Source organism: Phaenicophaeus curvirostris, chromosome 2 (genome assembly GCF_032191515.1).
Source record: "Phaenicophaeus curvirostris isolate KB17595 chromosome 2, BPBGC_Pcur_1.0, whole genome shotgun sequence".
Classification (NCBI taxonomy): domain Eukaryota; kingdom Metazoa; phylum Chordata; class Aves; order Cuculiformes; family Cuculidae; genus Phaenicophaeus; species Phaenicophaeus curvirostris.
In genome coordinates, this window is record NC_091393.1 from 118,304,429 (window position 1) to 118,321,415 (window position 16,987).

The following is a 16,987-nucleotide window of genomic DNA, read 5'->3' on the forward strand; positions in this document are numbered from 1 at the left end:
ACTTCTCCGCTCTGGAAAAAATGCTAATTTACCAAAAACCTCCCTTTTTCCCTCAAATCCTGAACTATTCCCTAGCTGAGCTGGGTGATCCGATCCCTCCCATGGTGGGAAGAGGTGGCAGGACCCGCTCTGCGAGCGCTGACCCAAGTGACGGTCGCCAGTCGCAAGAAGATCGTAGAAACAGTAAACTAATTTATTAATCCTTTTGCTATGTACAAGTTTAATGGAGAAATCTTTGTATGAAACAATTAAAAAGAACAAGAGTTTGGAATTCTTATCTTTTTCCTATTTTTTTCTTTTTCCACAGGGGTTCTTGTATTCATTTTCTTTACAAACAGCGAAGGTCAGCACTGCAGGTGAGACCCGGGTGAAGTTGCTCCCAGAATCTGCTTTATTTTGGGGTAGCAAATTAGGCAGGAGAATCCACTGGCTCCGATTCTCCCCCTGGGAGAGATGCGGAAAGAAAACCGCATCCCGGCACGGGGACTGGGAGACGATGCATGCCGGGGCGGAGGGGGGAACCGCAACGGAAACACGCGCGTGGTTTGTGCTGCTGAGCAAAGAAGTCAACCCCGGAGGCTTTACAAAACTTGGAGGAAAGCACTTAAAAAAAAAAAAAAATTTAAAAAAAGGAGGGGACAAAAATAACTAAAAAAAGGGGAAATAAATTAAAAAATTCAACATTTCCAGGTGGTTTCTGGGCGCTGGGGTGGGAGAGGTCCCCGCCGTGGCAGCCAGGAAGTCGGGCACGCAGGGATGGAGCCACGAGAGCACGTGGCCCCTCGACATCCCCCATCGGAAAAGTTGGAAATCGATCCCATGGGAAGGCGAAAGCCCCAGCCAAGGGATGCCGAGTGCGGATGGGGAAGGCACTGGGAATGTGGGCTGGGGGCTGAATTTCCACTGGATCCAAGGTGGCTCATTCCCAGTGGCCAACCCAAAATAAACCCCCCCCAATTCCAATTATTTTTTGCAAAAATCCCCCTTTTTTTTCCTTGTTTTCTTTAAATTTCCACCCGCTCTCCCACTGTCCTTTCCCACCCCTCCCTGCGATCTCACTCCCGTCACCGGTGGAGGCCGAAATTCCTTGGATCCTGGTTTTAAATCGGGCTTAGTGAGTGAAGAGCAAAGTGATTTCTGAACGCGTGCGAGTCTGAAGCGCTTTGGGGTCCGTCAGAGAGAGGATGGAGGCTGCTGGGGTGGACAGGAGCAGGGTTAATATTGCCTGTGCCTGGCGGAAGGTGCTGGGATGCGGTGCCGGAACGCTATAAAAAAAAATAACAACAAAAAAAAATAGAAAAAAGAAAGGAAAAAAACGAAAAAGAAAGAAAATAAAGAAAAAAAATAAAAAAAAAGAAGAAGAAAAAAAGGAAAAAAAAGAAGGAAAAAAAAGGAGCTGAGCCAAGAGTGGAGGGAGCAGGGGCTCTCTCCCGGGGGCTGTGGGGCCGGGAATGCATCCTGGAATTTAGGGAGATGCCACCCGGGGATTAAAAAAAAAGGGAAAAGAATGGAAAAAGAAAGGGGAAAGTATTTAAAATTGTCCCAAATGGTGAACTGGGGGCAAGGCGGGGATGGATGGCAGCTGCAGGGCTGGGGGCTCTGAGCATCCCAGTACGGGACTGGGAGCATCCTGGTGTGGGGCTGGGGGCTCGAGCATCCCAGTGCGGAGCCAGCAGTGGGGATGGGGATGATGCTGGTCCTCGGGGAGCAGCGCAGCGGTAACCTGCGCCTGGTGATGTGAAGCTGGAGTGTCTGGGGAGGCTTTTTTTATTATTATTTTGAGGGGGGAAAGGATGTACTTTATCATAATTTAATTTGATTTATTTTAATTTTGTTTAATTTACTTGACTTTATCTTATTATAATTTAAATTTAAAATTAAAGAAATCAATTTAAACCATTAAATTGTTAAATTTTTAACATTTTCTTAATTAATTTTGATTTTTTTTTCCTGTTTTTTTTAGGGGGCTGAACCATTCTATTTGATGTTGAGGGCAAAACCCTTTTGTCTACCCTCCCTGGAATCATAGAATCACCAGGTTGGAAAAAACCCATTGGGAAGGTGGGGTCTTACAGCAAAGGGCCTTTCTCCAGATGCCGAGATGCCAACGACTGCCCTCAGCATCCCTCCCTGCTCTCCAATTGGGCATTTTCCAAGCCATTTCCCAATTTTTTTGCCCCATTTTTCTTTTTTTTACTTTGCACCTATGGACATAGAATTATAGAACACCAGGTTGGAAGGGATCTCAAGGATCATCCGCTCCAACCTGGTCCAGCGTGTGGTGTGGAGGGGAAGAGGGTTGACTTTTTTGGCCGTGGTGGAGCTAGCCGGGCGGCGCGGGTCTCCGTTAGATCTCGTTGTGCTCGCTGATGCCGCCGGGAATGTCGTACTCACTGGAGCGGGGCGACATGCCCAGGTACTGCTTCAGGAACTCGCTAAACCTCTTCTGGTTGTTCCACTTCCTCGCCGACTTGCGGACCCCGATGAAGCCCCCGTATCTCTTCTGCACCCCCTTAGCCGTCGGCACCGGCCACGAGCCACGCGTCCCCCGCGGGAAACCTCCGAGCCGTCGGGAAATGTCCTCGGGTGGCTGCGGGAAGGCGTCCGGTGATGCTTCGACGCCTTCTTCTTCTTCTTCTTCGGTTTCCCGGCGCCGCAGCAGCTCGCTTACCTGCAGCGGCATCACCGGCACCGCCGCCGCGTCGTGCCAGGGATCGCCAGCATCCTGGAGGTCCCGGGGCCGTGGGGCGGCTCGGGCGGCGGCGGCGCACCGCTCCCAGGTGGCCCGTGGCACGGCTTCACCTTCACACTCCAGGATGCAGATCTGTGCGGGAGACACAGGAATGGGCCTCAGAGGGGTTTTGGTCCACCAGGACTTCCAGACACAGTAATGTTAATGACTAAGTTGATTAATGGATTTATATTGGGAGGGGGAAGATTTAGATTAGACATTAGGAAGAAATTCTTCACAATGAGGGTGGGGAGGCCCTGGCCCAGGTTGCCCAGAGAAGTGGTGGCTGCCCCATCCCTGGAGGTGTTCATGGTCAGGTTGGATGGGGCTTGGAGCAACCTGATCCAGTGGGAGGTGTCCCTGCCCATGGGAGGGGGTTGAAACGGGATGATCGTTAAGGTATCTCCTAATCTAAAATGCAACATGCTGGAAGACGCCCATGGAGAGGTGCTGGCAGCTTGTCACCCCTCGTCTGGCCTCATTCCATGAGTTGTCCCCCCTGCCAAACCCGTTACTGGACTCCCAGAGGTAGTGGTGGAGATGATGGGGGGCCATGGCAGCTGCTCAGTATCCCTCTCCTGACCCTCCCTTGACAGGCTCTGCTCCACACTGGACACACTTCACACTTCCCAGTTGCTGTAGAATCATAGAATCATGGAATGGTTTGGGTTGGAAGGGACATTAAAGCCCATCCAGTTCCAACTCCTGGCCATAAGCAGGGACACCTCCCACTGGATCAGGTTGCTCAAAGCCCCATCCAACCTGGCCTTGAAGACCTCCAGGGATGGGGCAGCCACCACTGCTCTGGGCAACCTGTTCCAGCTGGGACATCCATGTTCCCATCCCACCACCCCATGTTCCACACTGCTGGGTGCTTCAGTTGGGCGTAAGCCCAAAAAATCAGTGAGTCATGGGACAGCTGAGGTGGAAAGGGACCTCTGCTATGTGCCCATGGCATGGCCTGATCCTCAGGGTTGTTCCTTCTCAAGGGTAGGGTTTGCTCTTCTCCTTGTTGGACTTGATGAGATTCCTACCAGCCCATTTCTTCAGCCCAGCAAGGTTCCTCTGGATGGCAGCATGACCCCACAGTCTACCATCCACACCTCCCAGCTTTGTGTCGTCTGCTGATTGCTGAGGGTGCGTCTGCCACATCATCCCAGTCATTAATGAAGATGTTAATGTCCTCCAGGCTTCAGTCCACCTCATCGCCCATTTATCTACCCTGTGCTTCAGCAGCTTGTCTACATGGATGTCATGGGAGACGGCATCACAGTCTGAGGAAAGTCAAGACAAGCTGGTCAAGCACGATTTCCCCTTCATAAATCCACACTGGATGCTCCTGACGACCTCCTTGTCCTTCAGATGTCTGGAAATGCTTTCCAGGATGAAGTGCTCCACTGAATCCTTGAACATTGTGATGAGGCCAACAAGCCCACAGCTTCTAAGATCCTCTTTGATGCCTTCATTGGAGATAGGTGGGACATCCACCCCTCCCTGTCCCCAGGAACCTGCCTGGATCTCCACTTCCCTTCAAAGGCCACGAAGAGCAGCCTCATCATGAGGTGCCACTGGGCTTCCTCAGCACCCACGGGTGCATCTCACCACGTTTGTGCCTCATCCCTTTCCAAGAGATCTCGTCCACCAAGGCAGAACTCAGACCTGGCACCACTGTGAGGTGATAGCCCCAAAAGGGCCGGTCCCACCAAAACCAGCACCCAGAGGAAACCGTCCAGCAGAAAATCATAGAAGAACCAAACTAAATACCCAAAAAGAACAGGGCTGGAGGACCTAGGAGGGAAAGGGTCATCCTCCCTCACATTGAAGTGTCTCCATCCAAGCATTAGCTTCATGGTGAGCTCTTTCAAATGCTTAAGACCAACTGGGGGACTACATGTTGAAGTATGTTGGTGTGTCTCATTGCTCCAGGCCATCTGCAAGACCAAAACACTTTTGAAGACCTTCTGTACTGTGGATTCACCAACTTCAGCAGGTGATAAGTGCCTCAAGTCCCAACATGGTGTCTCAGGGCTGAAGCTCAAGCATATGGCCCTGCAGCAACCGGCTATTTCTATCCCTGCAGGTGGCCAAGCTCTTCAGACAAATAGAAAAAATAAAATTAGTTGTCCCAAAGTGAGGTGGTGACAAGGGTCTTGTATGCTGGGACACCTCCTATAGTCCTTGTGGAGACACCAGAAGTGTCCTGCACCAAGCCAAGATCCTGTCCTGGGATGTCCAAGGCTTTGGCAGGTTCTACAGCCAATGGATCGTGTCCTGATAATGCCCTGCGTTGGAGATAAAAAGTGACGGATCACATGCAGGTAACAGCTCTGATGAGCACCAGTTAATAGGCCTCAAGAGGAATGATCTCAGGCAGCAGGATGAAGATCATCATGGTCCATCATTCCATGGTCTTAATTCACATGGAAATGGCTTCTACTCACAGCGTTTTTGGAGTCCTCAAAAAAACACCAGCCAACACTCCTCCACATCCAGTGCCAAAGCCACCTGGGGAGGTTCCTTCCAATCTTCAGTTTGCATTAATGCTGCCACTGTGGGTTTGCACCATCCCTGGGGACCAGGATGTAGGTGGTTCATCCACATCTTGAAGACCAGCTCTATCAGGTGGTCCCTGTCCTGTCCTGGCAGCTGTGATGCTGGTGCAGGCAAGCCTGTAACTTCAGAAGGATCTTGTATTTCTGCCTCTGAAGGGTGGATCAGCCATATCGCTGATGGGACTTCCTTGGCTGTTGCTTTGGAAATGGTGGAGGGTTGCATCAAGTCCCACCACGACGTTTCTTCCAGCTGAAACTGAGCCTCAAAAGACCTCAAGTTCCTCTGCTTCTGGTTCAAGCCACTCTTGTTTTGAGATAGAACCTTGCATGGGGCCCACGAGCGACCAACCATCCTGTCTCTTCTCCAACTCACTGGTCGAGGAAGACAGAGCAAATTGCAGCTCCAGAAGCAGGACCAGGCAGGGAGAAGGGTCCCTGCAGAGACACTGGTGCCTTCAGACTGCAAACCAACCTCCGGGTAAACCCAGGGTGATCATGCCCCAAAACTTGGTGGCAGCAACATATGATTGCAGAAGGCTTTGCCAGCAAGGGGGTGGCACTGGGGTGGCTCCAGCATCTCAGTGGAGCCCTGGAGGTCTCTGGTCCCTGCTGGGTTTTGGGGGTTCATTTCCTAGCCCTAGGGGCTTCCTGAACCGCTGTCTCCTTTCAGGTGGCCATCTCAGCCTGCTGTGACTTATCATGGCTAATAAATAAGAGAGCAGGCGGTGGTGGGAGTTGATGGATAATCCTGTGGGAGTGGAGTGGGAACAGGAGAGAAAGAAATGCTGCCGGCCAGGACATGGCCACGGCTCAGCGGAGGGGAAAAGAAAGAATTAGGGGCTGGAAAAGAAACCTAAAATGCTATTTAATGGCTCTTTTCATCTAGTGTTGGAGGCAAATCAAGAGGATGAGAGGGACTGTGGGGTGCCTGATGCCCGATCTGTCTCTCTGTAAAGCTGGTCCCATCCTGATGGGGCTCAGAGAGGGATTTTGAAGCCTTGATGGACGGGTGGGGAGTTCAGGGCAGGCTGGGTTTGGCATAGGTGGGGACAGCAATGCCGCAAGCCACAGGGGAAGGAAAGCTGAGGATGCTCGGGGGCTTGCAACCCTCTTGGGACCTTTGCTGGGCCATCGCAGCCTTGACCCAGCAGCTGATTTGGGGTCTGCATCCTCCCTCGGGATCATCTGGTCCGATGGTGTCCCTGGTGCATGGCCAAGGAGAAGGGACAGTGGTGGCACCAGCTGGCATCCAAAGCCCCCCCAAGCCCTCAAACCTGAATCCCAGCACAGGGAGGAGGGCGCCCACCCTGCGTGTGGGGTTGCAGCTGGCACAGCATCCATGGGTGCTCCCCCCATGGGAGTGGGACGAGCCAGCAGGACTTACGAGGACGTCAAAGCTGTCGCGGTAGAGGTGGCGGTCGCAGCGCAGACAGTCCCCTCGGCAGTCGCCTCGCGCCCTGGCGAAGAGGCAGAGCAGCAGCAGATCCCAGAGCACAGCCCTCATGGTGGCACCGGCAGCGGCTGCGGCGCGGGAGAGAGGAAACCTGTCAATCCGGGACGGCATCGGCACCACCGAGCCCTGCACCTGCACCGAAAGGTGCCCGGTCTCAGCCCGTCCTCCCTCACCTCTCCACAACCCCGTGTTCCCAGTCTCCTTGCCAAAATTATCCTTGCGGAAAAGGAGCCCAGCTGCCTCCCCATCCCCAAAATGGATCCAGTGTGTCCCAGCTTAATTTTTTCCAGGCTATCTGGTGGCAGGAGGCCCAGCTGGGGTTTATTTTAGCAGGTGGACGTGGTGGGGCTGCACGTTCCCAGCTGTCCCCTTAAGCAGGACGCTCCTTATCCAAGCATCACCGGAGCCAGGAGAGGATGTCCTACTCTGATTTCCCCTCCTGGACATTTTTGGGTTCTACCACCCCTGTCCCTGTCTTGGGAGGGTTTGGCCGTTGCTGCTGGCAAGGATTGCTTGGATCTGAGCCCACCTGGCGTGGAGCAGCAAAGCCAATTCCCAAGGGAGCTGCTGTGTCCCACCCATCTCTGATGGCATTGGCAATTAAGTGACATGACCAAGGCCATGAACTTCTCTCTTGCTTACCAGAGATTTGAATCATAGAATCATAGAATCACCAGGTTGGAAAAGACCCATCGGATCATTGAGTCCAACCATTCCCCTCAATCACTAAACCATGTCCCTCAGCACTTCATCCACCCGTGCCTTAAACACCTCCAGGGAAGGTGACTCAACCCCCTCCCTGGGCAGCCTCTCCCAGTGCCCAATGACCCTTTCCATGAAAAATTTTTTCCTAATGTCCAGCCTAATGTTTGATGCATCCCCCTGGCCATCTGCAAACAAGAGGTTTGCTCCTCCTGACCCTCTCTTTGCCCTCATCCTGCTGGGGAAAGCGATATGATGTCCCCATGGTCCCTGGGAGCTCTGGCATGGAGGGACCCCAGTGCCACCGAGGGTAGCATCCGCTTCCACAGCTCCATCCTGCTCCTCTCAATCACCTCCGTCGCGTCCCCTCGCTGCCTTATAAACCTGATGCCACGCAGATGCTACCCTCGGTGGCACTGGGGTCCCTCCGTGCCAGAGCAGCATCCAGAAACCCCCATAGCGGGATGCTCAGAGGTGAAGAAAACCTTGGTGACGGTGACACTTTGCAACTTGTATGTTGCTCCAGCAGCGCTTCAGGCTGCTTTTGAGGGGAGGTTGAGCACCTGGGCAGGGGGTTCCCACTCATTTCCCACCCCACCGAAGTCGGGGTCCTCCCCGCAACAGAGGCAGAGCATCCTCTGGGGTCCCTGACTGGCATCACAACCACCTTTTGTCCCCGCCAGCCGGGCGGTGACACAGAGCCTTGGCAGCTCCCGGTTGTGATTTGCTGGAGGGTACAAGGGGAAGCTGATAAGGAGCAGGAATTAAGCCTTAATCTTCGACAAGTCTCATTAAATCAGGCTGGTGGTGTGAGTCAGAGGCTTGGCAGAGCTCTCAGGAGAGGGCAACCCCCCCCCCCAAAAACTCATTCAGCCCCGAAAATGGGGTTTGGGGATGGCAACCCACCCCCGACTCTGTCCCCAAGAGACACCAGCCGTGTCCTGGGAAAAGCAGGTCACATCTGGCTGTGGAGGAGGCTCTGAGATTATGGCTCAGCTTTTCTTCCCGCTTAATTGAAAGATGCTATCGGGCCGGCGGGATGCGGTACCCTGCCAGCATCACCGGCCGGAGCGGGGCTGGAAAAGAGGGAAGCGATTCCCCCTTTGCTCATGGAAAAAAAATGAAAGCAGCTTGTTAAAAGGGAAGGAGCCGAGTCGGAGGGGACTCCTGCTTCTGCCTCTGGGTGAGAGCGAGTGGCACAGTTAGGGGGTGCGGATAGCGTGAAGCCCCTTGATGAGTTTCACAGCCACAGCCACACAACAAAAAGCAGGATGCCTTTTTCCCTTCCTTTTTCCTTTCCCTCCCCCTTTCTTTCATCACTTTTTTTCAATTTCCCCCATATTTTTCCCGTTTTCCTCCCATTTTATTCCCATTTTTCCCCCTTTTTTCCATTTTTCCTCATTTTCCTCCTGTTTTTTCCTCCAGGAAAACCAAACCTGGCCGCTATTTCCTACAACAACCAGCCCCACTCCCCCCACACCCAAGGATGCCATCAACCCCAGCAAAGGATGTGACAGCCCTGGTGTCACAACGCAGCCACCGCTGCAGCTCCTTGGACACCGAGGCTGCTCCTGGGCATGAACCTTCCTCTTCTTCCCTGAAAACTAAACCAGTTCATCCCAGGGAGTGGCAGGATACAGCCACCCCATCCCACAAAATATCTTTGGGATCTTCCTGCTGCTACGGGCTGCCCCAAGGGTGCATCCTCCGGAGTTTTCAATCCAGTTGAGTTCCCCTCATTAATATTTGGGGGGGAAAAAAGGCTTTTTTTTCTAGAAATCCAGCCTGTGGTTCAGATAACGGCAGGATCTGGTTATCCATCAGGACAAACGGCTTTTATTTATTGCTCCGGGTGGGATGATGCGAGAGATGCAGCCGCGTGAAACGGCTGATTTGGGGGGTTGCAGGAAGGATGGAGAGGAGCTTGCAGGATATGAATAACCTGAGGAGAAGAGGTGGAAGGGGAAGCAGGTGCTTGCTGAGGTGGGTTTGATTCGCCTGATTTGATGTGATTTGGGTTGGGTGCTCGCACGCAAGCACTGGGAAGATGCTCCCTGCCTCTCCCTAGGGATGCTCCATCCGCTAGTCCCTCAGGTGATGTTACCCGCAGGGATTATCTCAGCAATGGGATTGCCATCCATCCCCAAATATGTTCACAAGGGTTTAAATTCAGCGATGCTCTGGCTCACCCAGGTCAGGATCGGTCCTACCATGTGCAGAGCACATTTAGGAGCTTCTTGCTTCCCACGCCCAGAGCTCAACTAGCCCCAGTTCATTTTCCCCACTGCCCAAGCCCAAGGCCTGATCCAGAGATGTTACCGGCCAGGATCCAGCCCCGCTGGGAGCCAGCATGGAAGGAGTCAAAGCTTTTTCCAGCCGAAAAAAAGCACAATATAGTCCAACAGTGTCCCCCACTGGCACTGGCTAAAACGCTTCCCCGGCTCCCCCAAACCCTGGCTTTGTGCTGGTGGGTTCTGGGGGGGTGTTAGGGAGAAGGGATTTGGGGAGGGGGGCATTTGGCCACAGATGCTCAGAAAAATAAACGTTCCCTTTTGTCGATTCCCCTCAATCAGGTAATTGGCCATAATTGGCCGAAATTAGACGCCACGGCGCGACTATAAACACAGATGTGGGCTTGAGAGGCTGAGAAAGGCTGTTTAGAAGCAAAAAAAAAAGCTCTGGAAAAACATTTTCCCTTGTCTCCTCACATCTCAGCCATTCACTCCTGTATTTTAGGGGAGCCTAAAAAAAAAAAATCAAAGCAACAAAACTCTTCAGTTTTCCTCCTTCTTATGCTTTTTGAGGAGGAAAAAACAAAGCGATTGCTTGCAAACCGAGAGCATCGCGTGGTGACCCTGGTGAAGTCCTGGCCAGAGGAAAAGGGGACAGAAATATTGATGGGGAAAGTCATGATACAGCGGCTTCTAAATTCCCTAAAAGAATCCCACCCATCCCAGAGGAACCCACCCCACCAGCGTCCCCCCAGCTTCGGGCAGGCGGCCCGCTCCGACTCCTGTTGCATCCGTCCAGCTCCACTCCGGTTGATTTTGGAGCTGGATGTAGAAGAAGAAACTTTTCCTTTCTTGGGATAGAGGGGATAGATTTCTCCGGCTGAAAAGCTATTCAGCCCTTAGCAGGGAGGGGAACATCTATCTGCGACGTGAACCCAAATGGGCCATCCTTGGACTAAAAAAATCCAGCCAAGCGCCCCTCAGGATGGGAAATTAAAGCGGATTTCCTACCTGCGGGTGTGCTGTCGGCTGCCGGCTCCTCTGATCTGTGACTCCTCCGGCGCCTGTGCCACGGTGGTATATATAGACGGTGTACACACGCATCCCCACACCTCCCTCCCCGAACACGTGCGTCGCTGAGCCCACCCCCGGGGGCTGCCAGCGGAGGGATGCGCCAGCCGGCAGCTGGGGACCGCGATCAGCATCCTTCCCACCCCTCCTGCATCCTTCACCCCTTCCTCCTCCCTGTATCTTGGGGGGCAGCTCGAAAAGACGGGAGGGATGCTGGCGTCGTGGTTATCCCTCAGCATCCCGGGGTTGGGATGGAACCCGGGGGGCGCGAAGCCACTGCTCGGTGGCCCTGGTCCAGAGCTTGAGGGGGTTATGAGGACCCGAGGGTACCAGCAGCTGTGGGAGCCCCAAAATCAGCCCCATACTCCCAGGGCAGCTCCTAGACTTTTCTTTGCCTCCCTCAAACCTCAGGAGGAGGTGAAGCCGGGGTCCACAACCCCATAACCAATCCGTTCCGGCACAGCTGCGGCAACACCATGCGGCTACCAAGCGTGTCGCGCACCGATGGCAAGTGTGCGGGTGGTAATAATTGATGCAGGCTCAGGGGATGATGTCGACGGGTGGGGGGGGAGGCTGAAAATTCCAACTTTCCATTTCACAGCTGATGGAAACGCCTGGCGAGCCAGACACAGCCTGCACCTCGCCAAGCAGGGAGCTGGATTTGGCCACTCCAGCATCGCGGAGAGATGCTGCATTCGGTTTGGAAAGGCCAAATCGCTCTCCATCTTCAATATTTCTCCTGCAAACCAGCATCATCTCATTTTTTCCCCCCATTTTGGTGTCCAAAAGCCCTAAACTTACCCCTGCCAGTGTGGAGCCAGGACTCCCCACCAAAGTCTCTCTCTCCCTGCCCCACCTTGGCAATTAAATAATAAAATCCACCACGGCGCTGCGATCCTATCTAGGTAATTTCTTGTAACGACTCCCTAGGAAGGGCTGGAGATCCGAGTGAAACACCTCGGAGCGCTTTCCAGTTTGGCTCCGGCTGTTAAAGAGTTGTGTTCTCTGTCCTTGGGGAGAGACCTCAGACAAGCCGGTTCTTGTGTGGATGTAAAAAAAAAATCTAGAAATCCATGAAAATGCCCCCAAAAGTGGTGAAACGGTATCATGGGAGTGGTTGGAAGGGACCTGCCTGGTGCTGGGGGAGGATGTGAGCCTGGATTTGGGATAGTTTAAGAGGAAAACAGGGCTGGTGAACAACCCCTGGGCAGCCCAGGATGAAGCAATTCCCCATCATGCTGGAGGTAGGGACACTGGTTTATATATATACACATATAAATAAAATACTTATTTTTTTATTTTTAAAATATATTTTTACAATATATTTTTTAATACATATTGTGCTTCAGCCTTTCCTTAACCCCTTGTTTTTTCATTAAGGACATATTCCCTGGCTCTTACGCAAAGCCAACCAGCAGCCACGCCGTGCTTCCTTTGTCCTCTCCTGGGGTAATTTGACAAGCTTTTCATCCGCCTTTCATCCCACAGCCCCCCAAAATGTTCATTTCTCAGCATTTACTGAAGTGGCAGAGCTTTTTCTCCCCTATCCTGGCCAAAGGGGATTTCCTCCATGGCCCCTTATCTGAGCCGGGGGTGATGATGCTGTTGAGACAACAGGAGCAGGAGGCAGCAAATGACATCGGGGTGACTTCGTTTACGGTCTTGCTAATTAAAGGAGGGGTGGAGGGAGATGATTGACAGTTGATGTGCCCAAAGCCAGCACATTACACAGAAGAAGTACCCATTTTTGCAGCGTTTCCATTTTTTTTCCAGGTCCGTGTGGGTACCAGCAGCTAAACCCCCCTCCACGGTACTGGGGAGGGAATGAGTTTGGGAACAGGGAATGATTCGCCCCTGGAAAAAGTAGTTTGGAAAATACAGACGCACTTTTTTTTAAGGGTTTTTTTGGCATTTCTGTTTCAAAGTTGGGTCCGACAGAGTGCTCTCCTCTGTGGCTCAGGGATGGGGTAGAGCATCCCTGGAGAGGTGGAGCAGGAGGATTTGAAGTGACAGGCGGTTAGCAGCAAAAAGCAATGATCCTTTTCAGAACAAGGACATAAAGCAGTTGGGATCTGGTGCAAAGGAAACATGGAGGAGATTCGAAAGCTGCCTGGATGACACAAGAGCTGGAACACTTGGAAGCAGGGAAGTTTTGTTGTTCCTCTGGTCTCGTGGATCCCTTAAATGTCGCAGCCAGAGGGGCTGAGGACACATTCAAGCTTGTGTGATGCATCCCATGTTTGCTTTTGGATGCTGCCTGGGCTCTTACAGGGCAGCCATCCCCTCCATCAAGAAACCTCCCCCCTGGAGCATCCCCTCTTCTCCCAGCCCTGCTTGGGTACCACCAGCTGGCAACAACCCTCCCACGCACCTCCTCCTCTCCTGGTCCACGTACCTCCAGCCCAGGAACAAACCCCACGAGCATCACGTACCACCAACCCAGGAGCAAACCCCACGAGCATCACGTACCACCAACCCAGGAACAAACCCCACGAGCATCACCTCCTCTTCCAGCCCTACTTGGGTACCACCACCCAGGAACAACCCCCTCAAGAATCACCACCTCTCCTGGACCTGAGTGGGTACCACTGCCTGGGAACAACCCCACGGAGCATCACCTTCTCCCCCAGCTCAGAAACCACCACTAACAAGATGATTTTCCAGGAGCTTTTCAAGAATGAGGAGCTCACTGCCGGGGCCACATCCTGGTCGCAGGCAGCTGTGATGAAATGCTTTAAGAGGATGAAACAGCAGTTTAAAGGGCTTCACTGCCCCTCCACCTGGGGTTGGTAAATGCCAGCAGTGGGGTACAGAGCAGTGTTACTGATTTACTCCCCCTGACAATGATGAGGAGCTTTGAGCTCTCCCCCAGCAGGGTGAGGATGAGTGTGATGAAGGCTCAAGCCATTTCTGTGCCCCTGCAAGCAGCTCAGAGCTGGGAAGGGGAGCGGAGCTGACACGCTACATCTCCTCGCCAAGCTGGGACTTGCACAGCCACCAAACACCACAGCCAGCTGAGTCCTGCTGGGCAGCAGGCAAGGGCTTGCCGGGCACGACAGGAACCTGTTTGCATCCTTCGCTGTCAATAAACCTTAACTGAGGTGCCTGGCTCCAAGCCACGTGTGGAGACCACTGGCGGCCCTGCCATGGATGCTGAGTGTTGCCTGGAGACCTGTCTGCACCGAGCAGGAGGCGGATGCTCTGAGCAGGGGTGTGGGCAGGCAGTGAACCCTAAATTTCCAGGCCGGGGTGGAAACAGCTCTTTGCCAAGCCATGGGGATGAGGTGCTTGGGGAGGGGTACCCTGCAGCTCCACCACCATCAGCTCCACTACCATCAAGGCAATGGGTGCTACGGGTAATAATATTGCAACCAAGCTGGAGCTGATTCAATTCACCTGGGGGGATAACAAACCACTTGTGGCTTGGGTTAGTCTTCCACCACTCTAGAAAGCTGAATGAGCTTGGGAAGGGGTCTGATGGACAGCAGGAGGATGTGGTAGGGCAGAAACCATCATCTCATGCGGATGGAGCGCTTCATGGGCAAAGTAGCACGTAGTCCTTTGCCTGGTCCACTCTAACATGGGGGATACCGGCTTCATTGTTGAGTAACCAGCAGATCCTGGCTGAAATGAGTCTGAGGTCAAGAATGGACAAGCTGAGGGATTTGTGAGGAATGTTAAGAAAAAAGAATCATAGAACCATGGAATGGTTTGGGTTGGAAGGGACCTTAAAGCCCAGCCAGTTCCACCCCCTGCCATGGGCAGGGACACCTCCCACTGCATCAGGTTGCTCCAAGCCCCATCCAACCTGGCCTTGAACACCTCCAGGGATGGGGCAGCCACCACTTCTCTGGGCAACCTGGGCCAGGGCCTCCTCACCCTCACAAGGAAAACATTTCTGCCTAAGATCTCATCTCAATCTCCCCTCTTTCAGCTTCAAATCATTCCCCCTTGTCGTATCTCTGCACTCTAATCAAGAGCCCCTCCCCAGCTTTACAGGAGCCCCTTCCAGTACTATAAACTGTTCAAAGGTCGCCCCCCAACCCTCTCTTCCCCAGGCTGAACAGCCCCAATTCTCTCAGGCTGTCAAAGCACATGAAAGGAAGGGGAGAGGAACTTCACTTTGCATCAAGCAGGAAAGAAGGAAAGATTATATTTCTACAAGGGAAGAAAGGACTAGAGCAATTAAACCTAAGACAACTTCTGAGAAGATCATGATTTCTGCTTGGTGACCTTCATCCCTGCTGCCAGGAAGAGCTGTCACCACCATCACCATGTACCCACCTTGGCATGAACCCACAAAGCAGAGAACAGCTGGACAATGGTCTGCGATCTTCTCCAAGCAGAACCATGAATAGGTTCCTCAAGAAAAAAAACAGTGGGGGATATTCTGATCTCAAGGTGTTGAAGGCCAGACTGGATGGAGCTTTGAGTAACCTGATCCAGTGGGAGGTGTCCCTGCCCATTGCAGGGGGTTGGAACTGGATGGGCTTTAAGGTCCCCTCCAACCCAACCCGTTTTATGATTCTGTGATACTGCAGCTCCGCCACTCGTCACTCAGTCTCAGCGAGCGGTGGGGGCTCCGTGGGGCCTCGTCAAGGATTCGTGTCATCTTGTTAGAAATTGCAGTTTTATTGAAAGCCCGATTGTGCTCATTTAGCTGTCGCTCAAACCCTTATGCAGCCGCTTATTAACGCTGGAGCGGGGAGCGATAAGACTTTGCTGAAGATCACCCATCCCTTCACAAATTACCTCTTACGGATGAATTAAGGCTGTCGAGACAATGGTGCCTGAAAGGCTGGGGGTTATCTGAATTTCACGAGTAGTGCCTGAAGTCGTTACCCATCTCTATTCATCACTTGCGGAGCCACATCTGGAGCTTCACATGGGATGCTTGGCTCTGAGGAGCAGTGCAGGGACCAAGAGGCCACAGGGGTGGTCAGAAGCTGGAGGATGAGATGTCAGAGGAGATGTTAAAAGAGGCTATGGAGCAGATTTTTGTTTAAATGGAAGGGGGAAAATGGTAGATTTGACCTCAAAGATACTGCAACATATGGTCTAACATAGAATCATAGAATCACCAGGTTGGAAAGGACCCACTGGATCATCGAGTCCAACCATTCCCGTCAATCACTAAACCATGTCCCTCAGCACCTCGTCCACCCGTCCTTTAAACCCCTCCAGGGAAGGTGACTCAACCCCCTCCCTGGGCAGCCTCTGCCAGTGCCCAATGACCCTTTACATGAAAAATTTTTTCCTGATGTCAAGCCTGAACCTCCCCTGGTGGAGCTTGAGGCCATTGCCTCTCATCCTGTCAAATCATCCTCTTCATGCCAAGAGGGGGTGGTCCAGCAGGAGATGGGCTTGAGCTCAACGTGGGGTGAGAATGATCACCTTCTTAGCACTGTAGGCTGATTTTTTTTGGGAAAACTCTTGAATTTAGGCAAATCCCTGAAAATACCTCAAGGCAGAGAATGTGTTTTGTAGGGGAAAGTTTTTCACCCATGGTGTGGGGAGTGCGGACACATCCATATCCGTGTATGTGGGTTTGGGGGTCCAAAGAGCAGCCAAAAATCTGCTGGCTAAGGCTCCCTGCCCCACGAAGCATCTGGGAGCGACGATGCTGTGAGGTCGCGGCTGTTGTATTTCTGTTCAGCCCCTGGGGCCAGCACTTGAAAGATGGGAAGGATGATGTTCAAACCGTCTACTCACTTCTTGCTTTGGGGCCGCGGCACCCCATGTCTCCTCCTTCCCGTGATAAAAAAAGTCTTCCCTGGGGAAAAAAATCTGCTCGGCTCAGCCCCGTGTGATGGATGGCAGCGGGGATGGGCTGGCGAGAAACCAGATTGAAACTAGTGACTCATTTCCCACTGGCGGCTATTTTGGAGGAGCAGAGCGGCCGTCCCCTCCTCTGTGACATCCATCAGGTGGTCGGAAAGTCCCTGCAGCCACCTCCAACACCCGCTGCGCTGCTGTGGGGCGGATAAATGAGTTTTTCACTCTTACCGGATTTTTTGCTCTCTTTTCTTGCATTCCCATCCCATGCCATCCTCTGTAGGACTGGGATGAGACTTTGCCCCTGTGGTACACGGACTCTCAGTGTCCTCCCAGGTGGATGATATTTGGCTGCGATGGAGCAGCTTTCCCAGGGAGAGGAGGTCATGAAAATCAGCTTCCCTTGGAGATTGCCACCACTTCTAGCCACTGTGATGTCTATAGGTGCTGTGATGGAGCCAAAAACCGCTCT

General features: G+C 52.8%; 1 protein-coding gene across 2 annotated transcripts; it reads right to left on the bottom strand.

Moving 5' to 3' along the window:
• Positions 1-209: 209 nt before the first annotated feature.
• PNOC (prepronociceptin) lies at positions 210-10,734 on the bottom strand. 2 transcript variants are annotated; one of them, XM_069851070.1, is made up of 4 exons: positions 10,681-10,734; positions 6,668-6,804; positions 2,395-2,824; positions 210-1,265 (listed from the first exon to the last, which is right to left on the bottom strand). In XM_069851070.1, the coding sequence occupies exons 2-4, from the start codon at positions 6,785-6,787 to the stop codon at positions 1,216-1,218; spliced, it is 600 nt and encodes a 199-aa protein (XP_069707171.1). In that variant the 5' UTR covers positions 6,788-6,804; positions 10,681-10,734; the 3' UTR covers positions 210-1,215. The 2 variants fall into 2 exon arrangements, with proteins under 2 accessions (XP_069707171.1, XP_069707172.1); XM_069851071.1 differs by lacking the exon at positions 210-1,265 and having other exon boundaries at positions 2,095-2,824.
• Between the last annotated feature and the right edge of the window lie 6,253 nt (positions 10,735-16,987).